Here is a 22,734-nt window from a genome sequence, read left to right as displayed (position 1 = left end):
AGCAAACCACTAGCTTGCTTCAAGCAGTTCCTTATTTACTTCTTGCACGTTTTATGGTGGATTGTGTTACTTATTTATAGAACATAATTACTGTTTACCATCTGCCGCTGGTTCTGTCGACAAGGACAGCTCCCGTAACGTAAGCGTACGGGCCAACCAAACGACCCAAGAAGAGTTTGGGACAAGAGGAGAGAAAGAGCGAGGATCAATATCGGTGTTGCATTTTCTAGATGGAGAGAGCTTCGCGACAAACTTCACCTAGAAAGAGATGCCGATCTCGCTTGTGTTTTACTCGACAGATGAGTTGTTTTGATTCGTATCTTTACAGAAAACGTATGCCATTATAACAATCAACGCGATTAGTATTATGGGGCATACACGCCAAACGCGGAGCATCGCGTCTCTAGACCCGCGCGAGGACGCGTCTGATCCATAGTTTATACATTTATAAAACTTTACCTCATCCGTTAAATCCATGATTTATCTTTCCGTCTGATTGATGGCCGTCAGCGGTTGGGTAGAAGACAACAAATCCCATCATTCCACGCACCTTCTTAGCGTCATCAAACCACGCGATTGTTATTGTTTTGGTAGTGCGCCCTCTAGTGGCAGGTCCTACAAATTGTACCTTTAATATTACTCAGTACTTAAATGTATAATTACAGTGTAACAAAGACACCTTAAAATAAAGTGTAACCGAAATTAGATACAGATGTAATTACATGCAATTATTTCTAAAAATATAATTACAATGTAAAACATGTATGTAAACAGTAAGTGCATTGTTCAAATGATTAAAATGTAAATGTAAGTTCATATTAGTTACGGCCACCTAATATAAAGTGGGACCAATTAAAATTTTTAGGAAAATAATCCATCCCTGTGAATGAATATAATGAAAGTGAATGGGTGCCGCTCAGTTGAAATTTAAAAAACCACACACAGCGATCGTGGCAATAATCCATGTGACCCCAGTGCATAAATCAGTGTCTTCTGAAGCAAAATGATAGTTGTGTGTAAGAAAAATACTATTATTTTTAATTATAAACCATTGCTTCCGGTCTACTGTCATATGAGCGTTCATTGTGAAACGTAACATAAATGCATTGTGAAGCTGGCATGAGAAGTGGCGGTACTCTGTGCTTTCATGTTACTTCTCGTGCAAACTTTACACTTATGTTTGTCAAGATAAACTTGTGAATGCACCTAGGACAATTTTTATTAGGGGCCAAGCACAGAATGTGCGTAGGCACCTGTTGAAATCCTTACTTTTCTTATTATTATTCTTCCGCTCTGGGAGTCTATGGCAGCCCAACCGTATGCTAAAAAGTTGTGAAATTTGGCACACAGTTAGAGGACAGTCTGAACTGCGTCCATAGCCAATTTGGAGCCTCTAACTCAATCCCTCTAGCGCCACCAGCTGTCCAAATTTTCACTTCTGTTTATGCTAATAACTTTTGAACCGTAAGGACTAGAAACAAAAATCCTCTGATTCCTGGGCTCAAGACGATTCGAATGCACTATATGACGTCATTTTCCGTCATGAAAATTTTCCCACCATTTTGAATTTTTTTTCGAACTCCTCCTAGGCCGTAAAATTGAACCAGATCATCTTGAGACCATGCCGACAAAAAGTTATCAAAAGCTTTTTGATATAACAATCCATTCTCGAAAATGGCACAAATTAATTCAACGAAAAGCTCGCCAAATCAGACTTGAGGCTATATCTCTGCAACGCTTTATCGTATTCAGACCACACTTGGTACATGTCATCTCAAGCATGACCTGAGGCAACATACAGCGTTTCGTTGCAGTGCCACCTACTGGTCCGGAGATACGAAAAATGGATATTTTTGCTAATAACTTCTGAATGGTTTGTCCAAAAATCATAAATATGGTCACGGCAGATTCAGGGAATCATGCCGAGTCGAATGATAACCATTATTACCACATCATTACGAAACTCTGTATGGGTCATCAGCACAAGGCCCTGAAGGAGTCTGAGTAGTTCCAAACCAGTGCCACCTAGTGTTTTTTTTTCATATGCTTATAACTTTTGATCTTGTTGACTTATTTTTACGGGAGTCATATCCTTATATAGTGAGTGTCATTGTCACCTCACTCTAACCATACCACATTCATTTGGTCACAGTGCCACCTATTGGTCAAAAGTGATAAACCAGTAAATCTTTATTATTGACTGTATAGACCAATTTGGTGTTTGCAAACAGCGATGACGTTTTTTATGGGCGGAGCCTACCTGGTTGCAGAAAATGACAGTTGAGCAGTAGCAGTCTATGGAAGCCACGAAATAAAAGAATAAAAAAGTTAATTTCGAGTTTATATCTCACAATTCTGACTTTTATTTCTCGCAAATCTGAGTTTACATCTCACATTTCTTACAAAGAAAAACGGAATTGTGAGATATAGCCTACTCGTTATCCTGTCTTTTCTGAATTGCAATTTATCCCGCAATTCTGACTTTTTTCCCCTCAGAATTGTAAAATAAACTCACAATTGCGAGTTATAATGGCCGAACTGGGAGTCATAAACACGCAAATGCAAGAAAAAAAGTCAGAATTGTGAAATAAAAATTTTATAGACTATGTTTAAAAGTTATCTATGTAAAATGTTATAGGTTTAAATATTATTTCATGCTGTAACTGTTATGTATGTATATCCTCTGAACTGCATATGTGAATATTATGTAGACTTACTGTTTACTTCAAATTCCTGCTTTAATAGTAGACTAATCCTTGCAGGTGTCATCAGTCCAGTCTGTGAAATGTCTCCGTTTAGCTTCAAAGGACGTTTTCAACGATGGTTTTCTTTAAAAATGAAGACTATATTTTTTGCATTCCGATTCCAACATCCAGAGGCACAACAAAACGTTTTTCTCTTATTCTGTGGATTTTGCACATTTTCCTCCAATTGCTACTGCTATTTTTCTGCTATTTTTCCACTATGCGCGCGCAGCTGCAAGTGACGTAATTGTGACGTCTGCTCCAAAGAGGTCTATATATCATTTTCCAACACTTTTGCCTTAAATGATCTTAATAGGTCTTTAATTGCTCACTGTTGCAGTTGGTCTGATGCTCCCAGCCATATTGGCTGGCTTGTTGTGCCGCTTTTTGCTTGGCTCCATAATTGCTGCTTGCAGCTATATTTTATTTATATATTTATTTTTATTTGACAGATTTGTGTTTGTGTGTGTGTAGTGAAATATTCCCTAAAAAAGTGAAAACTAGCTCCAGTCTCCAGTGTATAGTATATGTTGTGTAAGTGAAAAAAAAAGAAATTTCATCAAAAATAATGCAGATATGCCCAAACTAATAAGGGATGTGTTAATCAGAATGGATATAGAGATCCGTTTGTGAATGATGGCATCTCAATGCAGGACCAAACAATGTGCTCAAGATGAACCAAAGACTTGCATTCAGTTTCCAGTTCCGGAAAAATGAAAGCAAGTGTATATTGTGAACTTTAATAGACTCTTTGAGCTTTGGATATCACATTATTTATTGTTTAGTATTAAAAGATTGTACATAAGTAATTATGTTGCTGTTATTTTCCAGGTATCTCAGAAATAACAGCGGAAGTGAGTCCTAGGAAGTCCCAGTTGTCCAGAAGCAATGGTTTATAGTTTAGTTATAGTTATATTTCTTACACACACCTATCGCTTCAGAAGACATTGATTCATTTTATGGTTTAACGTCATGATCGCTGTGTGTGGTTTTTCAAGTGTCAGCCGAGGACCCACAGAGATGGATTATTTTCTAAAAATCTTTGTTTGTTTTATATGAAGAAAAAAACTCCCCAGCCAACAATTTCAACTCACAGTGATCTCACCATGAGCTCCAGGGATATTCATGATGTGGTCACAGTGTGAGGTCACAGCAAGCTAAAAGTGTAACCTCACAGCGCACTCACTGCGTGCTCATACTGTGGTCAATGTGAGGTCAAAGCACACTCACTGTGCTTATACTGTGGTCAGTGTACTGTGTGTTCTTACCAGACCTGTAACGGATTACATGTAATCTGGATTAAAAAAATCAAGGACTTGTAATTAGAGTAAACTACTTTTTAAAATACTCGTAATCAGACTACAGTTTCTACCAGAAAGACTCGGGAGGCAAGATAACGAAACAATATTTATTACCAAACAGCAAGCAGAATATAAAGGTTAACGTAGGCCCCATAAGTAGCTCACATCCTGAGGGTTGCTGACTTTGCGTTTCCTGCCTGAGGCTGAAGGCAGGGGTGTAGCTGACCCCCGGGAAGTATGGACAGGGACCATCCTGGTGGTGGTGGGGAGGATGGAGGTGAAGGTTGGCGTCAGCATCTGCGAACTCAGACATGTGTAAGTACTGATCTTTTATACTCCAAGTGTTAGATAATGATTGGTTAGATCTGAACTAATAAGTAAAGTAACATTTGAGTATTCCCGGCAGAACTTGCGCTAGAGCTTCATTTCTTTTTTATGAATTGCATGATTACATATTATTTACACAATGGCAGTAAGTTGTTCACAATTCATTGATTCTCCTAATTTTTCATTTTTTTAATGTTAATATTTTTTTCATTATATACGGTGTGGAATCGTGCACAGAAATCAGCAACAACAAGAATCTATGTTTTTGTAATGTTGCTGTTTTCTAAATTGACTTAATTTTAAGTAAATATTTTTTAAAATCATAAGATGAGATTTTGTTTTATTCTGTGTTACTATCAGCAAGCACTAACAGGTACATTAGTGTTAGTATTTTGAAGTATTAACTGTCCATACATTGCAATTTAAAAGAATCTGTTGAGGCTCTTGTTGGTGAATAGAATATATTTTTTGGAATATATTTTTTCTTTGTATCTGTCAAAATAGTACAAGATTATCCTACAATATGTGTGACATCAAATAAGGGTTAGCACAAAAGTAATCTAAATGTAGTCCAAAAGTAGTCAGATTACATTACCAAAAATGTGCAATCTAAGAAATTATACTGATTACAAATTTTGTCCTGTAATTTGTAATCAGTAACTGATTACAATTCATAAGTAATACCTAGCTCTGGTTCTTCATATGGTCAAAATGTGAGGTCACAGCGCACTCACTGTGTGTTTATACTGTTAGTTTAGTGTGAGTTCTAAAATTTCTCTATTATTAGCATATGAGCGTATGTGAATAGCAATTAAAGCGACCATTCACCATTTCTCCAGTGTAACAATTCCATGCTGAGTCCAGAACACAACTGTACAGCACAAACAGTTTGCCTGAAATCCTGCCATATACACATTTTTCGAGTGTTGAGAAACAGGAAGTTTCGGTGACCGACATTTAACCTCAACATTTTGAATATACAATGACCTCACATATTACTCACACTGCGAGTATCACAGTATGAGAATCATTTGAATTTACAATAAGCTCACGTTTTACTCAAACTGCGAGCATGTTGACTGGGTCATCAGGGACATTGGGGATGGCATGAGGGTGAGTAAATGTTAAGAGAATTTCCATATTTGGGTGAACTATCCCTTTAACAATGCATGAAAACTTTTAACTGAAGTGCAGAACACCCAGCACTTCCTTACGGTTTGGTCCACAGGGAAGGAATTAAACGCAAATTATGACGCAGAACATTGTTTGATATGTTAAGTACATATAAAAGATAAACAACGGAATAAATATAGGATGCCCACATCAAACAGTGAAAGATAAATGTATTTAAAATGAGGCATCACTTTTGAGAAGGAAAAAAAATCCATGTTAAACAGGAGTCTTCCTGTACATTCCCAGAAACTAATCTGCAGAATGAAGAAATGGTTTGAGAATGACAGTAACTGGCCAAGTTGATTAAGTTCATCCACTGATAAATACAACCAACAAATCCTGGTTTTAAATTGTTTTAAAACAAGTCAATATATCTATTTGCTCAACAGTTAAATACCTGACATGTATGCTTTTATGTAAAATTAATATTATGAAGAATCTAAATCACAATGTACAGTAATGTGGAGTGCTGAATCTGAATTCTGTGACCCCATGAATACACAAATTTACCATAATACATGAGACAGCAAAAATACAAACCATTTCTTCATTAGCAAATAAGTTTCTGGGAATGTGAGTCTTCCTGTTTAACAAGGATTTTTTGTCCTTCTCAAAAGTGATGGCTCATTTTAACTGTCATTTAAATAAGGAAACTCCAATAATTATATCACATGATGAAGTAGGCAAGCAGGTGGTTTATTTACTCTCAATTTACATGAATGCAGTAACTTAACTGTATGTGGTGAACCAGTGGAGTAGTACTGCGGAGGCCCCACGTGTTGGGGGTCCCCGCGATAACCCCCTGGGCTGGGTCGCGTGATCAGATGAGATGATGATCACGTGTCAACAATAGCCAGAGATATTGTCAAAAGCATCAAATATTGGCAATATTAAGACGATTTAGCATTTCCAATTAATGTACGGTCTGTTACATTCTTCTAGACTATCAGTATTACTATTAAGTTAGACTACATTTATTATTAAATTAATATTATAATAAATATGCCCCGCAATAATTTCATAGCGCATCACCGCATAACTGACGTGCTGTGAGGATAATAAAAGATTAAGCTATTACCTCCTCTTTGAAAATGTTTTACACATTTTTTTAGGTCTATACAGTGAATTGCAGGCCTATAATTTAAATTATAAACAGTCTATAATATTCACTGCAGTCATCAATGGAAATTAAGAGCAGCTTTACTTCAAGCACTGACTTTAAAAAACAACCTGTTTAACACGAAATACTATTCTTCTCATTTGTTTCACTATATGTACGGACCACAGGAGAAACAATGGAATAAATTAAGATATACCATTATCAGCATGTTGAAATTTGTCTCTGAGAGAATATGCTCCCTTTATCCAGCGTCAGACAGCTCCGTCACTTTTTACTTTCACTTTCTGTAGTTAATAGGCTACTGACCTAGGTTGGGAGACTTTTTTAATATTTTTTATTTATTTTTTTACTTTTTTCAACTCTTGCGCCACTGATAACTGATAACTGATGTTATCAGTGGCTCAACTTCTTGGTTAAAAAGCGAAAAGATCCCCCTCCCCCTCCGACTTACGCTACGCGACGCCACTGTGAGGGAAGTCCGGAAAATCCTCAACCAGAAATTTACTCAACCAGTAAGAGAGGGTGTGTATTGCCTATATATAAGATGTTTGATCACAAACGGGCCATGAAAACCATTCGACATGTTGTGTCTGTTGAACTTGATCGTAATTTTAAGCTTCATAAATAGAGGTTAGTCATTAAGACAATCCTACTTTTTATTCAATTCAACGCATTTCTTTTTAGGACAAAACTAATAACAAGACTAATAACTTGTTTGTTTTTATTCCACAGCTTACCTTTCAGAAATAGTAGCACAAGGAGACACAGATGTTGTGGTGGGTCGGGATGCTTCATTCTCTTGTACGCTGCCAAACCCGTCTGGAGTCAAACATGTCACCTGGCAGCGGGTGCGCGCGGATCAGTCTGTACAAATTCTGGCAACATTCAGCGAACGCTTCCAGGATAATGTGGATAAGGAGTATGCCGATAAAGTCACTTTGACTCGGGCGTCACTTAATTCAACATCTATTGAGATCAAAAACACAACATTTGAAGATGAGGCTTGCTACATTTGTTCCTTCAAAGTGTATCCATCAGGACCCATACGAAAAACCATGTGCCTCACTGTTAAAGGTAAGTAAACACCTGTAAATTACTGTGACGATACCATGATGTAGTCATAGTTTTAGATGGTAATATCATGGTGTTTCCAGTCTAAAGACAGCATTTTTCTATTCGAATAAAACTGTAACTTAATGAATAAACAGCACATACCTTGCACTGTATCTTGACATCTTGATTCACACATTGTTCTTATGTGTTGGGGCATGTTGTCACAATGAACATTTTAGGGTGAATTCACTTTTTCCAATTCATCTCAATGGCAAAAAGTGTCCCAATTCACCCTATATATATACATATACACCGATGTATCGGCCAATAATCGGTATCGGCCGATAAAAGCAAATTTTCACACTACCGGCTTTTAGTTTAAAAACAGCCGATAGTCAGGACCAGTATATATCCTGTCAATCAAAAGAGGGCAGGAAAATGATGCACTCAATTTGTGATTTTTGTAAAGATAATGCTAAGAAACCAGTTTGATGTTCAATATTAATAGTTATTATATGAATTAATAACATTCAGAAAGTTATTAATTTATTAGTTATTAAATCACATTAGTTTAGTTAATGCGTGTTAATATTAATTTGAGTAATGTGTTTGTTTATTACTGACAGCAGTTAATCTGAAACAAGTTGATGAAATGGAGAAAATAAAGTTTGTATTTGCATTTCTTTGAAAATATAATGATTAATTATTAATCATAATGAAATTATAATTATTTAAAAGAAGGTATAAAAGACAGAACCCCCAAACTATCGGTAGATATCGGCAGATATCGGTTAATTGGCTTTCGGTATCGGTGGAGAAATTTAGTATTGGTGCATCCCTAGGGAATATATAGAATGCGTTAAGTTTGCAGGCAAAGTATATGAAATGGTTTATATTTCACACATTTTGTAGGCATTCCATACAATGCCAAAGGGCCAGTCGGCTTGTCATTCTGTTAAATATCTAGGTAATGTATAGAATGCCTAGGAAAAGTATGAAACAATCACAAAACCCAGACATTTCATACTTTGCCTACAAAGTTCACGCATATATATATAAAATGCAAGGACTGAAACCATCAATCTAAACTTGTATTTAGACGTTTTTCTAGTGATGTAGGCCAAATATTTAGAACTTTTAAGTAATTATCTTGCTGGTATTTTCCAGGTATCTCAGAAATAACAGCGGAAATGAATCCTTCACCCAGTTCTGATCAGGTTGTAGTCTCATGTTCAGCCACCGGTAAACCAGCTCCAACAATCCAGTGGAAATCCACAGAGGAAGAGAGAAACTTCTTGTCAAATGATTTCACAACACTAAACAAAGACAGTTCAACCACCATTACAAGTAACATCACATTTTCACTGTCACAATTTCATGGGAAGTACGTGGAATGTTTGGCTCAGAGTGACGGTGTGGAGAAGAGCTACCAAATCTATGTGTCTCAACAAGATGATAAAGGTAACGGGTTCAGCATGGATATCAGCTAATAATGAATCACATTGAGAAAATGTGCAGTTGTTACTTTCTAACTAATGCAGTCACTTGATTTATTCATACTAAATATGTTTGATTGAAATAACTCAAAAAATAAAACTGATTAATTTAGATGTTACAACATGAAACACATTTTTAGATTACCTGACAAAACAGCAAAACCAATTAAGCCACACATTCATTATGTTGCCATTTTGACAGTTTTTAACTGCAGGACTTTTTCTCACTATCTAATGAAAAAATATTTTCTTCTTGTCTTACAGTGAACAACACTACACAAAGAAGTTACATCATTACATCGGTCATCATTGTCATGACTATTGTGGTTATTGTAATTTTTGTCATCTGTCTTCACACCAAACTAAAGAGTAAGCCGCAAAATTCTGTCACTCATGTTTAATTACTGTACCATACCCAACATACTGTAATCTTTTAACAACAGCATCTCAATAACAAACTTATTTAATAATTTCATTTTGCATATTTTTTTCTCCCCAAGGAGACAGTTTTGGTATGAAATCCCTTGATGACCTACAGGAGGAATGTTAACTCTGCAGCTATATCATAGTATGTTTTTTCATCTTCATGAATGTGAATTTTTGGATGTTCCTTAGAGGAATCATAACTGTGGTGTCTAGTATTTATTTAATTTATTTATTTACATACATGCTTTTTACATATTTATGTTTACATTACTGTGAACTGTTATTGCATTAATATACACAATATTTTTACCACTGTCAGTGTATTTTGACCACAGAGAACGACTGTAAAACAGGCATGTAATATTCATGATATAACTCATGTATTAATTTATCAGACTCATGTATTTGCACTTTAAAACCCAGTTGGTTGAATGTAATGCTTGAATGTAATGTAATTCTTCTGAAGTTGAGTATGTGACAGTAATTTATAAATTTATAAATTCATAAATGTAAGTTTTGATGTTTTCCCATGATCCATGTCATGGCTCACAGTGGTAAAGTGCTTTGTTGAGCAAAGACAGTGAAAAAACATGAAACTGAGAAAAAACCTAGTCTTCAAGAGTTACAAAGTGAAAGTTATGTCATTATTAGACACAGATACTGTTTTGTGGTTTCCTGGAGGAAACTCTAAAGGCTGCTTAGAGAGATTCCTAGTTTTGTTACTATTGGCAGTATTTGTACTTTGTTCACTGCAGTAATATTACTGGAAGTGTTTAGATGGCAAGAATGACTGGCAAGTAAATCATAAGTGTATATATGACTGCTTTACCCAACGGTTCTGTGTATCAATTCACAACACCCTTAGGAGACACTCTTAGCAATGTAAACTGTATGTTCTCAATCTATATTGTTCATTGAACTGTAACTGTATTATGCAGAAGAGTGTTGAGAGAAAGAGAAAGAGATCGAATGACTGAGTTTATTACCTGCATTCAGATGTAGCATTTTCCTTCAGGTCAGTACTATGTTCATAATAAAAAAATCTGTTTAAATGTCCGATGTATTATCTTGTCCTTTTAACCATTAAGGGTTTTTCCTGTGACTGACAGTGCTAGTTAAAGCATTTGTCAGTTGTGTCTTGTTCCATGTTCACAACAATTCAGTCTTTTCAATGTAAAAGTTTTCGCTATTGACTGACACACTCATAAAGACAGTCTTTACCACCATCTAATGGTGTAATAATGTAACTTCTGTTGCTGTTCACAGTCAGGGACTATTTTTTTCAGGCAGAAGGAAGGCTTTTAGTGAAAGTTTACTTCATGAAAGTTGCATTGGTAACCGTTTTCAATGCAATTGCGCATTGTAGGTTAGATGTAAGCAATAAGGTACTCGAGGCTAGTGCTGTATCGTGAATACACTAGCTTCGCGTCATGCCAAACAATGCCCTTCAGCCGTGACTTATTCACGATACAGCACAGCCTCTCGTACCTCATTGCTTAAGTCTAACCTGCAATGTGCAATTGCATTGAATTAAAAACATCTGCTGCATTAACATTAGTTAAATTTCTTTGCTTAAACCCAAATATGTAAGATGAATTTAGGTTGACTGGGACACTTTTTGCCTTTGAGATGACTGAGAAAAGTGCCCAAATCTCCCTGAATTCAATGTAAATCATATGTATAATGTCATTTTGAGTAATTCTAGTTAAAAAAAAATCTAAAACATTTTCATAACATTGCAAAAATGTGAAAGGAAGAGAAGCCATTTACACAGTGAAAAGAAAGGGCCACTGGCCTAGTCGAGCTGAGAATGACATATAAAGCGGTAACTGGCTAGCGGTAAATGTTGAGGCATGATTCCTGCACAAGGTCTAAACAACTTGCAGTATCAAACCAGTGGCAAACTGACACAATTTAAAGTTTTTGTTCCCTAAAGTTACCAACTTTTAACTTTCAACAGTGCTTTGCTACCTCTTTTTTCACTAGCCACGTGATAATCACTTCTGCATCTGCAGGATGCACTGGTGTTGTATCTGCAAATGGAGATATGGTTAGAGCATAAGACAAACTTCAGTTAGCCATTTTCAAGTTAGCCATTTCCCTTGACTCACTGAGCACAGAAACATGCAGATCTTTCACGTGACTTCTACGTTCCTTATTACTACTGTTCTCTGCAGTCTGCTTTGGTCTTCTGCAGAGGTAAGTTTCGCTCATTTCTTATATAAATAAATAAATCAGACACATCTGTTTTTAATGAAGCTTTCCCAGCAAACAGCGAACATTCTCAGAACTTTGGCTAATATTCTGGCAAGGTTCTTTCAAAGAACAAATGTCCCTCCAGTAACATTAATAGAATGTTAGTTCAAAGTTATCTGGTCTTTAATAACATCTTTGTTAACATCATTACCACAAGTGTTATATTATTCATTTATCATTATTCATAGCTGGACATTAGGCAGATGTTTTTTTAAACGTTACTACTTACAGTATTACTTCTTTTAGATGGTTCAGAGAACATTCAAAATTAATGACCCCATAATACTTGCAAAATTATAAAACAGAAAACATTAAGGGAATGTTTTTTCGATTTTATCATTTAGAAAGTATTATATGACATTCACCAAGAAAAAGGTTTTTAAAACATTTTAAAACATTCTGAAGATTCAAAGAACATTCAGAAGTGTAAAAAAAGTGTAAAAGCATCAACAAAATATATTACTGTGTAGTACTCTATTGCATTAATATAGTTAAATACACAATATTTTTACCACTGTGGGTATTTTGACCACAGAGAATGACTGTATAAAAGATAATATTTAACTATAACTCATGTATTAATTTATCAGACTCATGTATTTGCACTTTAAGACCCAGTTGGTTGTAATGTAACGCTTGAATGTTGAGCCTGTGACAGTAATTCATAAATTCATAAATGTTTTCCCATCATTCATGATGTCACAGCTCACAGTGGTAAAATACTGTGTTGAGCAATAACAGTGGTTTGGGGAAGAAAAAACATTACCCAATACAAAACATTACCCAATACAAACCGAGAATCTAAAGGGTGAACAACCTTCAACTGTGGGAAACAAAGTGAAAGTTATGTCATCATTAGACACAGATACTGTTTTGTGGTTTTCTGCAGGAAACTAAAGGTTATTTAGAGAGTGTCAAACACAGGAAATTTATGCAGGCCACATAAATGATGTCAACAAATTAGTGTAACACACATAGATGACAAGACTAAAAATATCATATGCAAGATGAATTTAGGTTGATTGGTACACTTTTTGCCATTGAAATGACTGAAAAAGTGCCCCAATCTCTCTGAATTCACAGTATATCATATGTATAATGTCATTTTGAGTAATATTAGTTAAAAAAAATCTAAAACATTTTCATAACATTGCAGATTTTGAAAGGAAGATAAGCTATTCACCCAGTGGAAAAAAAGGGCCACTGGTCTGGTTGAGCTGAAAATGACGTATTTAAAGTGGTAACTGGTTAGCGGTAAATGTTGAGGCTGGTTTGATACTGCAAACAACTTGGCAAACGAACACAATTTAAAGTTTTTGTTCCGTAAAATTACCAACTTTTAACTTTCAACAGTGCTTTGCTACCTCTTTTTTCACTAGCCACGTGATCTGTGATTGCCTGTCTAAAATGATGCACCAGCGCTGCATCTGCAAAGTGCAAAGTGCAAAGGAAGATGTGGTTAGAGCAAGAGATAAAGTTCAGGTAGCCATTTTCAAGTTAGCCATTTCCTCTGACTGACTGAGCACAGAAACATGCAGATCTTTCACCCGACTTCTGCGCCCCTTATAATGGCTGTTTTCTGCAGTCTGTTATCATCTTTAGTAGGGGGTAAGTCTCGCTCACTTCTTAACTAAGTAATATATACAGCTATGGAAAAAATTAAGAGACCACTCCAAGTTCAGAAATCAATGTTAAGTGGTCTCTTAATTTTTTCCATAGCTGTATATATTAATATGTGTGTGTGTGTATATCAGACACATTTGTTTTTAATTAAGCTTTCCCAGCTGAACAGTGAATAGTCTCAGAATTTTGGCTAATATTCTAGCAAGGTTCTTTCAAAGTTACGAACAAATGTTCTTCCAGTAACATTAATAGAACATTAGTTCAGAGTTATCTGGTCTTTAATAACATCATCAGACTTTAGCACAGAAGTGTTATTTACATTATTCATGGAATGTTGTTCTGAAACATTTTAGTTGGACATTAGTCAAATGTTTTAACTACTAACTACTTTTTTCAGATGGTTCAGAGAATGTTCAAAATGAATGTTCCCATATTACTTGCAAAATTATAAAAGAGAAAACCTTAAGGGAATGTTTTCTTGATTTTATCATTTAGCAAGTATTATATAATATTCACAAAGAACCAAGAAAAAAGGTTTTTTAAAACATTTAAAAAAAAAAACTGGACATTTTGAACATTCTGAGAACATTCAGAAATCAAGTTTTCATAACTTAATTGGAACTTTAGAAAACATTCTTACAAAGTATTTTTGTTTGCTGGGTTCTTGTCAAATTTTGGCGTTGAGGTATTTTTTAATTCATTCAACATTTTTGATGGGCTTAATGAAATACAAAATGTTTCCCAGGTCCCGTGGTTGTGAAATACTCACGTGAACCGGTGACGAAGACTGAAGGCCATTTTTTGTCTCTTAAGTGTTTGGTGCAGTATGAGATACAGAATTGTGACATTGTGAACAATTGGTGGTACATAAAGCCCGCTGAGGGGGAAGCTGCGCCTGAAACTGAGCCCAAGCTCATCACAGATCCAAACCATTATGTAATCACTGTAAATGAAACACAAAAAGAACAAATGAGGCAAAGGAACATTTTCCTCTCATTTAATTCCTTGAGCCTTAAAGACAGTGGATACTACCAGTGTGATGCCAAATGTCTCAACAGTGGGACTGCAGCGAAAGGCCATCTTGTGTACCTCAACGTCACAGGTTTGAGCTGAAACAAAAACATTACTTTGATTGTTAGTTGTTGTATGTTACAATGCTCTTAAATGTGACTTATTGTTAATATGACAAACTTGTTTCTACAGCTGATCCATACAAAGGTCTGAAGGTCTCAACATGGAGTGGCCAGTTAAAGGCAGACGCAGCTGTGCTAGCATTCAGTGCCATATTATTTTTATGTTGTTATTAAATGACATTGTGTTTTCAGCATGAACCAACACAAGGTATCAACGTCTATAATGGACCTATAATGCCTCTTTTCACAAGATGTAATATAAGTCTCTGGTGTCCCCAAAATGTGTCTGTAGCTTAAAATGCCCCACAGATAATTTATTATAGCTTGTCAAATTTGCTCCTATTTTGGTGTGAGCAAAAACCCAGTAGGGCTGCAGTAGACATTCAACCCCGCCCATATCAAAGTGTGACACCAGAAGCCACGTCCCATGCCCAATATGTCACCTCGTGACTCCCCACTAAACCACTTCACCGACTTCATGCAGCGCTGCACAGACCGATCAGCAGCTTACTTGAAGCAGTGCATGCCGGTTATAAATTTTGTCTGGCTTGAGACAGCGCCGACGGCACATGACTGTGACGTATGGCATCAAAGTACTGCGAGAGCGATTTGAGAGCAGTCGGCTGAGTCGGCCAGCACAGCTTCTCCAGAGCGGCTGCACGAGCTCTGATGACGACACAGCTGTTTCATGTGTTTTGTATTTTTATTCTGAAACCTTCAGTTCCACTAATGCTCACAAATCTGTAAAAGCTCTTTTCATGTAGTTGCACTGTTATATTGTTTCATGTTTATCAAAATAAAACTGATAAAAACGTCTTTGGTACTTAAATAGTATATGCTTATGTTGAACTTTATTCTTGTAAAACAGACACTGTAAGCAATACGTAAAGTATTGAATGAAAATGCATCTGAAACATCTGTGTATTTGACAAATATTGCATTTATTTCACTTCAGCTTTGATAAAGTATGCTGAAGGGGTGGATTCTGGAATCCACAGCCGCTTCAATATATATCTTTTAAGTTATTAATCAACATTTATATTTCTGTTAAAATATTTGAATGACTTCTTCAATGTATGTTAAAGCATCTATTTTCCTCTGTACCTCTCACTGAGAGAAAAGAACATGTTATCTGTATGTTTTGGGGAAAGTTTCCTGCTCAGAGCAGAGCTCAGATCAACTTCAGCCTTGAAGAAGCTGTGAATCATGTGTATCTGTGTATGTGCGCTAAGGGTTTTTTGCAGGTCCCTTTGTACTGGACAACTGGCAGTCTGCTCGAGACCAGCAGACGCCATGTCATGAGTCCAAAGGACATCTGGTACCTAAATCCAGGGTCCCCCTCGTCATCACCGTGATGAAGGGAGATATGCTTCTTACTATCTGTCCACGTGTGGAAAATTTCTAATCTTGTCTATTTTTCTTAGCCAATCAGAATCATCCAACCTGAAGTAATGACGTAGTTAGTAGACTCTGTTAGAGTATAATTGTTGTGGAAATGTGAATGTACACAGAGCGGCCTACGAACTCCTTGGGAGACTTGAAGCTGGCTTCTGCTGATGAAACTGCAAACTATTCTTCATTAAATTTTTCTTCAATTTATTAATTTTTTTAAACTTTGGTCTTTATTCAACATATCTGGTCTCAAGGGTCCTAAACTGTTTATCCCCAACAATGCAAACGCAGCGCGAGCGTCACTTCGGGAAGCAGAAGTGTCATTTTCAGCTTCTCCTCGACTGCACACGGCTACTCTTGCCGATTGTTTGCATCCAGCTGCAGCTGATGTCGAACACCTAAAATCTTAAAGGGGGGTCTAATGCTATTTCATGCATTCTGACTTATTCAGTGTTAAAGAGTTGGATTCTCATGCTAAACATGGCCAAAGTTTCAAAAAACGAGTTGGACGTATAATGGAGTATTTCGGTGCCAAAAATACTCTTCAGATTGCTCGCAAACTTCGGACATTTTTTTTCCGAGTATGGACATTTATTATGTAATGGGGGGCGGAATTCCTTATACGGGCACTTCTCCTGGAAGAGCGCATGCGCACACGTCGACCAGAGCGAGAGAGCAAGAGCACGCCCATCAACGCGCTTCGTTTGGCTTTACGGAAGTCATCAGCAGCGCTGCACAGGACTTGCTCAAGAAAGATTTGTCACTGTGTGATTTTAGACCACGAAATCAACAATGTCACCAAAGGAGTGTGTTTTAGGTTGTGAGGGAAAGATAACCTTGCTTCCCAAAGAACCCAGTGTTAAATGGAGCTGTGAGATTTGTGCTTACACATTACATTAGCTGCTTTTCCACCATCGGGCCAAACTGTTCTTATTGCGTAACCGTTCCATTCCATGCCGATCTGGACCAGCTGGTACAGTTACAGTTTCGTTTTCCACTGTGGGGCTGATAACGGCCGCTCTTTGGAATGTAATATAAAGGCATCAGTCGTTGCCCTGGTAACGTAACGGCAACAGACAAGTGACCAATCCTGTGTGTCGACATCACTTCACCGATTCTACCAGCACGAATCAGCACGGTTAGACAACTGGGCCGAGAACGGTTTGTAATCATGCCATGCCGTACCAGGCTCCAGTGCTAAGAACCGTTCGGCCCAACGGTGGAAAAGCGGCTATTGATGCACTCTCGATATCTGTTATTAAAATAACCATAGAAACTGATAGTTGCAATCACTTTTTTATTGGTTAAAATGAATGGAGAATATCTCGTGTTTTTCCGTGGCTGCTCGAGCCCTCAGGATCGGCGCTTATGGTTTTATAAACAAGGCCCAGTACCACACTGGATTTACAGATGATTTGAAACTGAAAGATGGAGCGGTCCCAGCGATAATGATCCCGGTCATGAGTCGGAACCGCAGGTGGTGAGTAAAATTGCATCAAATGTCTGCATATAATGTAAAAAACACGAACATAGTGAATTTATAAATTCACATCATTCACTATACGCCATATTTATTATAGTGATTCAAAAGTTATCCAGGGATAATGCGATGGTGTATTGTGTGTTTAAATACATTTGTTTGATCATTGATAGCTTGCAGACGATCGCTACGCAAAGCGTGACAGCTCATCACTCTTTAGCTCCGCTCACACGGCACGCCTCCAGGAGCTCGGCTGTTTTCGGAAAGACTCGGTACAGTGTATGTATCTTTTATAAATATGATAAAACTAAAAACTTATTGGAGAAACGAAGGATGAACTACTACTCTTTAGGTACTCAAGATTAACATGAGATTGGCAGAAACCTAGCCTGACTTCGTCATGCTCATATTCTAGGAAGAATGTGAGTCTGATACTGCTCCATTGCACTTGAATTATGGGGCGTGTCTTAACCGAACCAGTAAAAAAAACAAACTCTGCACTCAATTGGATAGACATACAACCAATCAGAGCAACGCAGTAAGTGACGTATGTTGAACTTGTACTTAAACTTTTGCCGAATCCCGTTGGAAGGACGGCAAACACATCTTTCCCATCGACAAATGCCTTGATTGCGGTTCTTTGTTCGTCTTTTAAAATTAATGCGCTGTCGATTTCTTTTATTACAGACGTGATAGCGGAATCTAAACATCTTACTTCTCCAGCTGCAGTCATCGTTGGTGAAAACCAATTCAACCCAAGCGCTCTTTGATGACGTGGGTGGTTACGTAACCGCAGATAGCCTGTCCATCATCGATTAAAGCCCGCCCTGGCAATTTGATTGGCTCGGCCTTCTGGGAGCCGAGCATAATTACTCCACAATGGATCGAGTCCAGACCGAACTTCCCGTCCAAAAAATGTTGTGGGCGGGGTTCGGGCTGGCACCCAGGCTAGCAGAAACCCCTTTAAGAATTGGCTGCAGGGCGGCATGGACCGGGCTTCTGACGTCACACATGGATGTGGTTGGATGTCCATCGCAGGCTGCAGCAAAAACATGCCGTTTTTGTGCGTGTCCTCCGTGCTCCTGGCCGCTTTCCAGAAAAGGGTGGAGCTTTAACAGCTCGCGCTTCAGTTGCTCAACAACAACAAAGGGATGATGAATTGCACAGCTTGTATATTAAATGATCTTTTTGTGCTACATTCATTTTAACTGCAATGGAACATTTCACTGCAGTGGTCCAGACTTGTGGCTGAAACTGAAACTAAGCTCATTTTACCAAAAATAACATGAGCCTCCACAGTTGTGATCAGATCAGTGATGGCACTAGCAGTGCAATGCATTTTTTTGCATTTTAGAGTCGAATTTCCTTCAGTGTTGTGGAAATTACTTCTAAAAGTAATGCATTAATATTGCGTTGCTCTTAAAAAAATAAGTAATTGCATTACTTAGATACTTTTTTATGGAAAATAATGTGTTATGTAACTTTTGCTTTAATTTTTTCTCACCTGGGCTGGGCTGGGCTTGTTTGTTTTTTAATAGCAAAAAAAAGTTCTATTTTTGGCAAATATAAAGGCTCTTTTATACCAAAAGTAAAATGAATAAGCCTCAGTCGGAAGGAAATGCAAATTCACACCCGTAGAGGAAGTAGAGGGTGCAGTTCATGTTCATACACAGCACACACAATGCCTCTACTTACTTGTGATTTCTCTCAACATGGGGACAGAGCTATCAGTCCAAAAAAAATGGTAAAACTTGCATTACTTATTTGAAAAAAGTAATACCTACTTTACCACTTGAAAAAAGTAATCTGATTATGTAACTCACATTACTTATGTATGTGTATGTGTATGTAATGTTTTATCGCCCAACACTGATTCCCTCTGTCACAGTCAACTACCAAAAGAGGCTGAATATTAATTTGCATGACAATACAACATCATAAAAGTATACTGCAATGGTGATGGTAAAATACATTTGCATATATAAGCGTATGCAAGTAAATCATTACACCAGTATTAGGACAATAAAATTACTTCTAATCAGTTCATCCATATTTTTTTTAGACCTGGATAACTTTGCTAAAACACAAACATAAAATTCTTCTGCCATGCAGAAAATTTACCTCAAAATGTGTGTAGATTTAGAGTAGAAATAAACCAAGGGATTTGGATTGATCTCAGGAGAGAAATTCTGCCATCTACTGGATATCAGATATCTTATGAAAATATAAGGAGTATAATATTTCTCTCCTGTCTGTGATTTATTCAACTCATGGACACAGTTATTAAAGGTGTTCCTTTTGTGGCCAATAATAAACCCTCCAAAGCTATGCGAGCACTGCACTTCTGCCCGAGATGCTAAGAATGACAGATTGGAAGAGATTTAACATTAATATTTTATATAACCAAGTACAATCAGCCTGATAACCTATCAAATGAGCTTATAATAAAATGATTCATGGTCATTATAAATGAGTAAATTGACCAGGTTTTACCCTCTATCATTGGAGACATCTGAGTGAGGTTGGATTTAAGTGCCTTTAAGCCCATCTCAAATAACCTTCAGAGAGCTTGTATGGTCTGTTGACTTTCTCTTTCTTTTCCTGTCAGTTTTACTCTTCCTATTTCTCTTTAGTTTTCCCTTCATGGTGACCAGGAATTATGCCAGGTAATTCTGAAATTTCATTTTCAGTTACACTGAAAAAACTCCCCGTGTTATTTTTCTGCTGGTCACTCTATACTGAAATGACTCGATCTTATTACAACTAGCCTACTAAAGTTTTAAAGGTGTATTATATGTTTCATATTATATAAGAAATATATTTCACAGCTGATGATATTATAGTATGTAGTACTTTCTGACTTCAAAATTGTTTTATATCTTGTAAAATCCTTTTTACACAGAGACCAACTTCCCCCAGGGGCTATAGTAGGGACGCTGGGGACGTGTCCCTACCAATATCCAGTAACACTGATTCGTCCCTAGCAAAAATTTCGATCAAAAATTAAAACATATTTATATATAGCCACTGTTATCCGATTGTGTCTTGTGGTTTTTATGTATTATTACTCACCCTCATGTCGCCCCAAACCCTTTAAAATATGACAGAGCCATTGCTTTGTCTTAAGATGCACACCAGTAATGTTTTTTCTAAGGCACGTCTATAAAAACTACTTAAATGCCCTATAACTAAGGCCTAATCCTGGCTTAGTCTAAGCCCTTTCTGTGAAACTGGGCCAAAATGTCAAAGTTTTTAGTCTGGATGTCCTGTAAAGTGCACATTCAGGGCTTTTAGAGATACCAAATGTTTGGAAGTTTCACTGTGACCACTCCCTCTCCTTGGTCTTTAAAAATGGCTGACATTAATTCAGTGATCAAATTTAACACCCTTATGGAAATATGATAATATTTTGTAATTATCATTTAAATCTGAATAATTAGGCTATCAAATTGTTTGTCATAAATCAACATCTCAGGAAAATATTATGGGGTTTCAAATCAAAATATGACTTTCTATTATGAAACAGGACATTGATTTCATACATGTCCACTGTAGAGAACACCAGGACTTAACAAGTGAATAGGGAAAGAAATTATATATCAATATTCCAATGAAATATTAGACATTATTATGAAAATCTTGCCAATTATTACTCCTGTTATTACACTTCTTTTTTCATTACATATAGCCCCAAATACATGAATATGCAAATTAGACAGTGTATAGATCTATTGTATATCATGGGAAAACACGTTTATGGCCATTTTACACGTATATTGCATAAATGGTATATAAAATCATTCTGTTATAGCTTTCATAACATAGTTGAGAATCAACTTTAAACAAAGTTTTGTATAAAAAATCCTGAAACCTAAAAATGTATTGGCGATTTAACATTTAACATTGATTTATCATTTTTCAAAAATGTTTTTTTCCCATTTTTTTCTCATGCTCTAAACAATGTAATGACAATGTAATGTAATTTTTCTGCTAGTCAGGAGGATATGACAATCGCGGGATAAGTAGCAAACCTAAATGCTAGTGTGTGTGTTTGTGTGTGAAAAACCCTACATTAAGGGGACAAAACGTCCCCAAAAAGTATAGTCCGAAAAATGTCTTTTTGGGGGGCACTTTTTTGGCCCCCATGAGGAAAACAGCTTATAAATCATGCAGAATAATTATTTGAAAATGTAAAAATGTTGAAAGTTTTCTGTGATGGGTAGAGTAAGTGTAAGAGGATAGAATACAGTATAAAAATCATTATGTCTATGGAAAGTCCCCATAAAACATGAAAACACAACATTGCTGGGTCTGTTAAAGGCTTGGTCTTGTTGAAACCCGTGTCAGGCTGCTTTTAGTCGTCCCAGTCTCATCAGTTCTCTTAGCAGACTGAAAACATGGGTCAGAACAATAATGGCACAAGTGAGACTTAACAGTATTGCTGTGTGCCATGCCCACCAGAAACACTGGACAATATTGACGTGAAACAAATATGCCAACAGTTCATTTCCTTTAAAGGTGCCCTAGAATTAAATATTTAATTTATATTGGCATAGTTGAATAACAAGAGTTCAGTACATGGAAATGACATACACTGAGTTTCAAACTCCATTGTTTCCTCCTTCTTATATAAATCTCATTTGTTTAAACGACCTCCGAAGAACAGGCGAATCTCAACATAACACCGACTGTTACGTAACAGTCGGGATCATTAATATGTACGCCCCCAATATTTGCATATGCCAGCCCATGATCGAGGCATTAGATAAGGGCAGAACGTCTGGATGTGCACAGCTGAATCATCAGACTAGGTAAGCAAGCAAGAACAACAGCGAAAAATGGCAGATGGAGCAATAATAACTGACATGATCCATGATAACATGATATTTTTAGTGATATTGTGAATTGTCTTTCTAAATGTTTCGTTAGCATGTTGCTAATGTATTGTTAAATGTAGTTAAAGTTACCATCGTTTCTTACTGTATTCATGGAGACAAGAGAGCCGTCACTATTTTAATTTTTAAACACTTGCAGTCTGTATAATGCATAAACACAACTTCATTCTTTATAAATCTCTCCAACAGTGTGTAATGTTAGCTCTAGCCGCGCAGCATAGCCTCAAACTCATTCAGAATCAAATGTAATACATCCAAATAAATACTATACTCACATGATCCGATGTATGCAAGCAGCATGTATGACGAACATCT

The 22,734-nt window shown here is 36.7% G+C and overlaps 2 protein-coding genes and 1 long non-coding RNA gene across 3 annotated transcripts in view; 2 read left to right on the top strand and 1 right to left on the bottom strand.

Annotated features, from left to right (window-relative positions):
* Positions 1-7,156: 7,156 nt before the first annotated feature.
* Positions 7,157-11,061, top strand: LOC125272775 (OX-2 membrane glycoprotein-like). Its single transcript, XM_048197876.1, has 5 exons — positions 7,157-7,295; positions 7,398-7,739; positions 8,886-9,179; positions 9,479-9,583; positions 9,715-11,061. The coding sequence occupies exons 1-5, from the start codon at positions 7,247-7,249 to the stop codon at positions 9,762-9,764; spliced, it is 840 nt and encodes a 279-aa protein (XP_048053833.1). The 5' UTR covers positions 7,157-7,246; the 3' UTR covers positions 9,765-11,061.
* A 77-nt stretch (positions 11,062-11,138) lies between these two features.
* Positions 11,139-15,695, top strand: zgc:174945 (uncharacterized protein LOC793867 homolog). Its single transcript, XM_048197877.1, has 4 exons — positions 11,139-11,839; positions 13,276-13,504; positions 14,265-14,621; positions 14,723-15,695. The coding sequence occupies exons 2-4, from the start codon at positions 13,429-13,431 to the stop codon at positions 14,824-14,826; spliced, it is 537 nt and encodes a 178-aa protein (XP_048053834.1). The 5' UTR covers positions 11,139-11,839; positions 13,276-13,428; the 3' UTR covers positions 14,827-15,695.
* LOC125272777 overlaps positions 13,188-22,734 on the bottom strand; it is a 46,533-nt gene continuing 36,986 nt past the window's right edge. The window contains exons 2-4 of the long non-coding RNA XR_007185919.1: positions 14,552-14,628; positions 14,289-14,462; positions 13,188-13,323 (exon numbers count right to left, since the gene is read on the bottom strand). This is a non-coding gene — a long non-coding RNA (uncharacterized LOC125272777). The remainder of the gene's footprint in view (positions 13,324-14,288; positions 14,463-14,551; positions 14,629-22,734) is intronic.

This window comes from Megalobrama amblycephala, linkage group LG7, assembly GCF_018812025.1.
Source record: "Megalobrama amblycephala isolate DHTTF-2021 linkage group LG7, ASM1881202v1, whole genome shotgun sequence".
NCBI lineage: Eukaryota > Metazoa > Chordata > Actinopteri > Cypriniformes > Xenocyprididae > Megalobrama > Megalobrama amblycephala.
The sequence above is the reverse complement of the archived record's forward strand: the minus strand, read 5'-3'. Positions and strand labels throughout refer to the sequence as shown.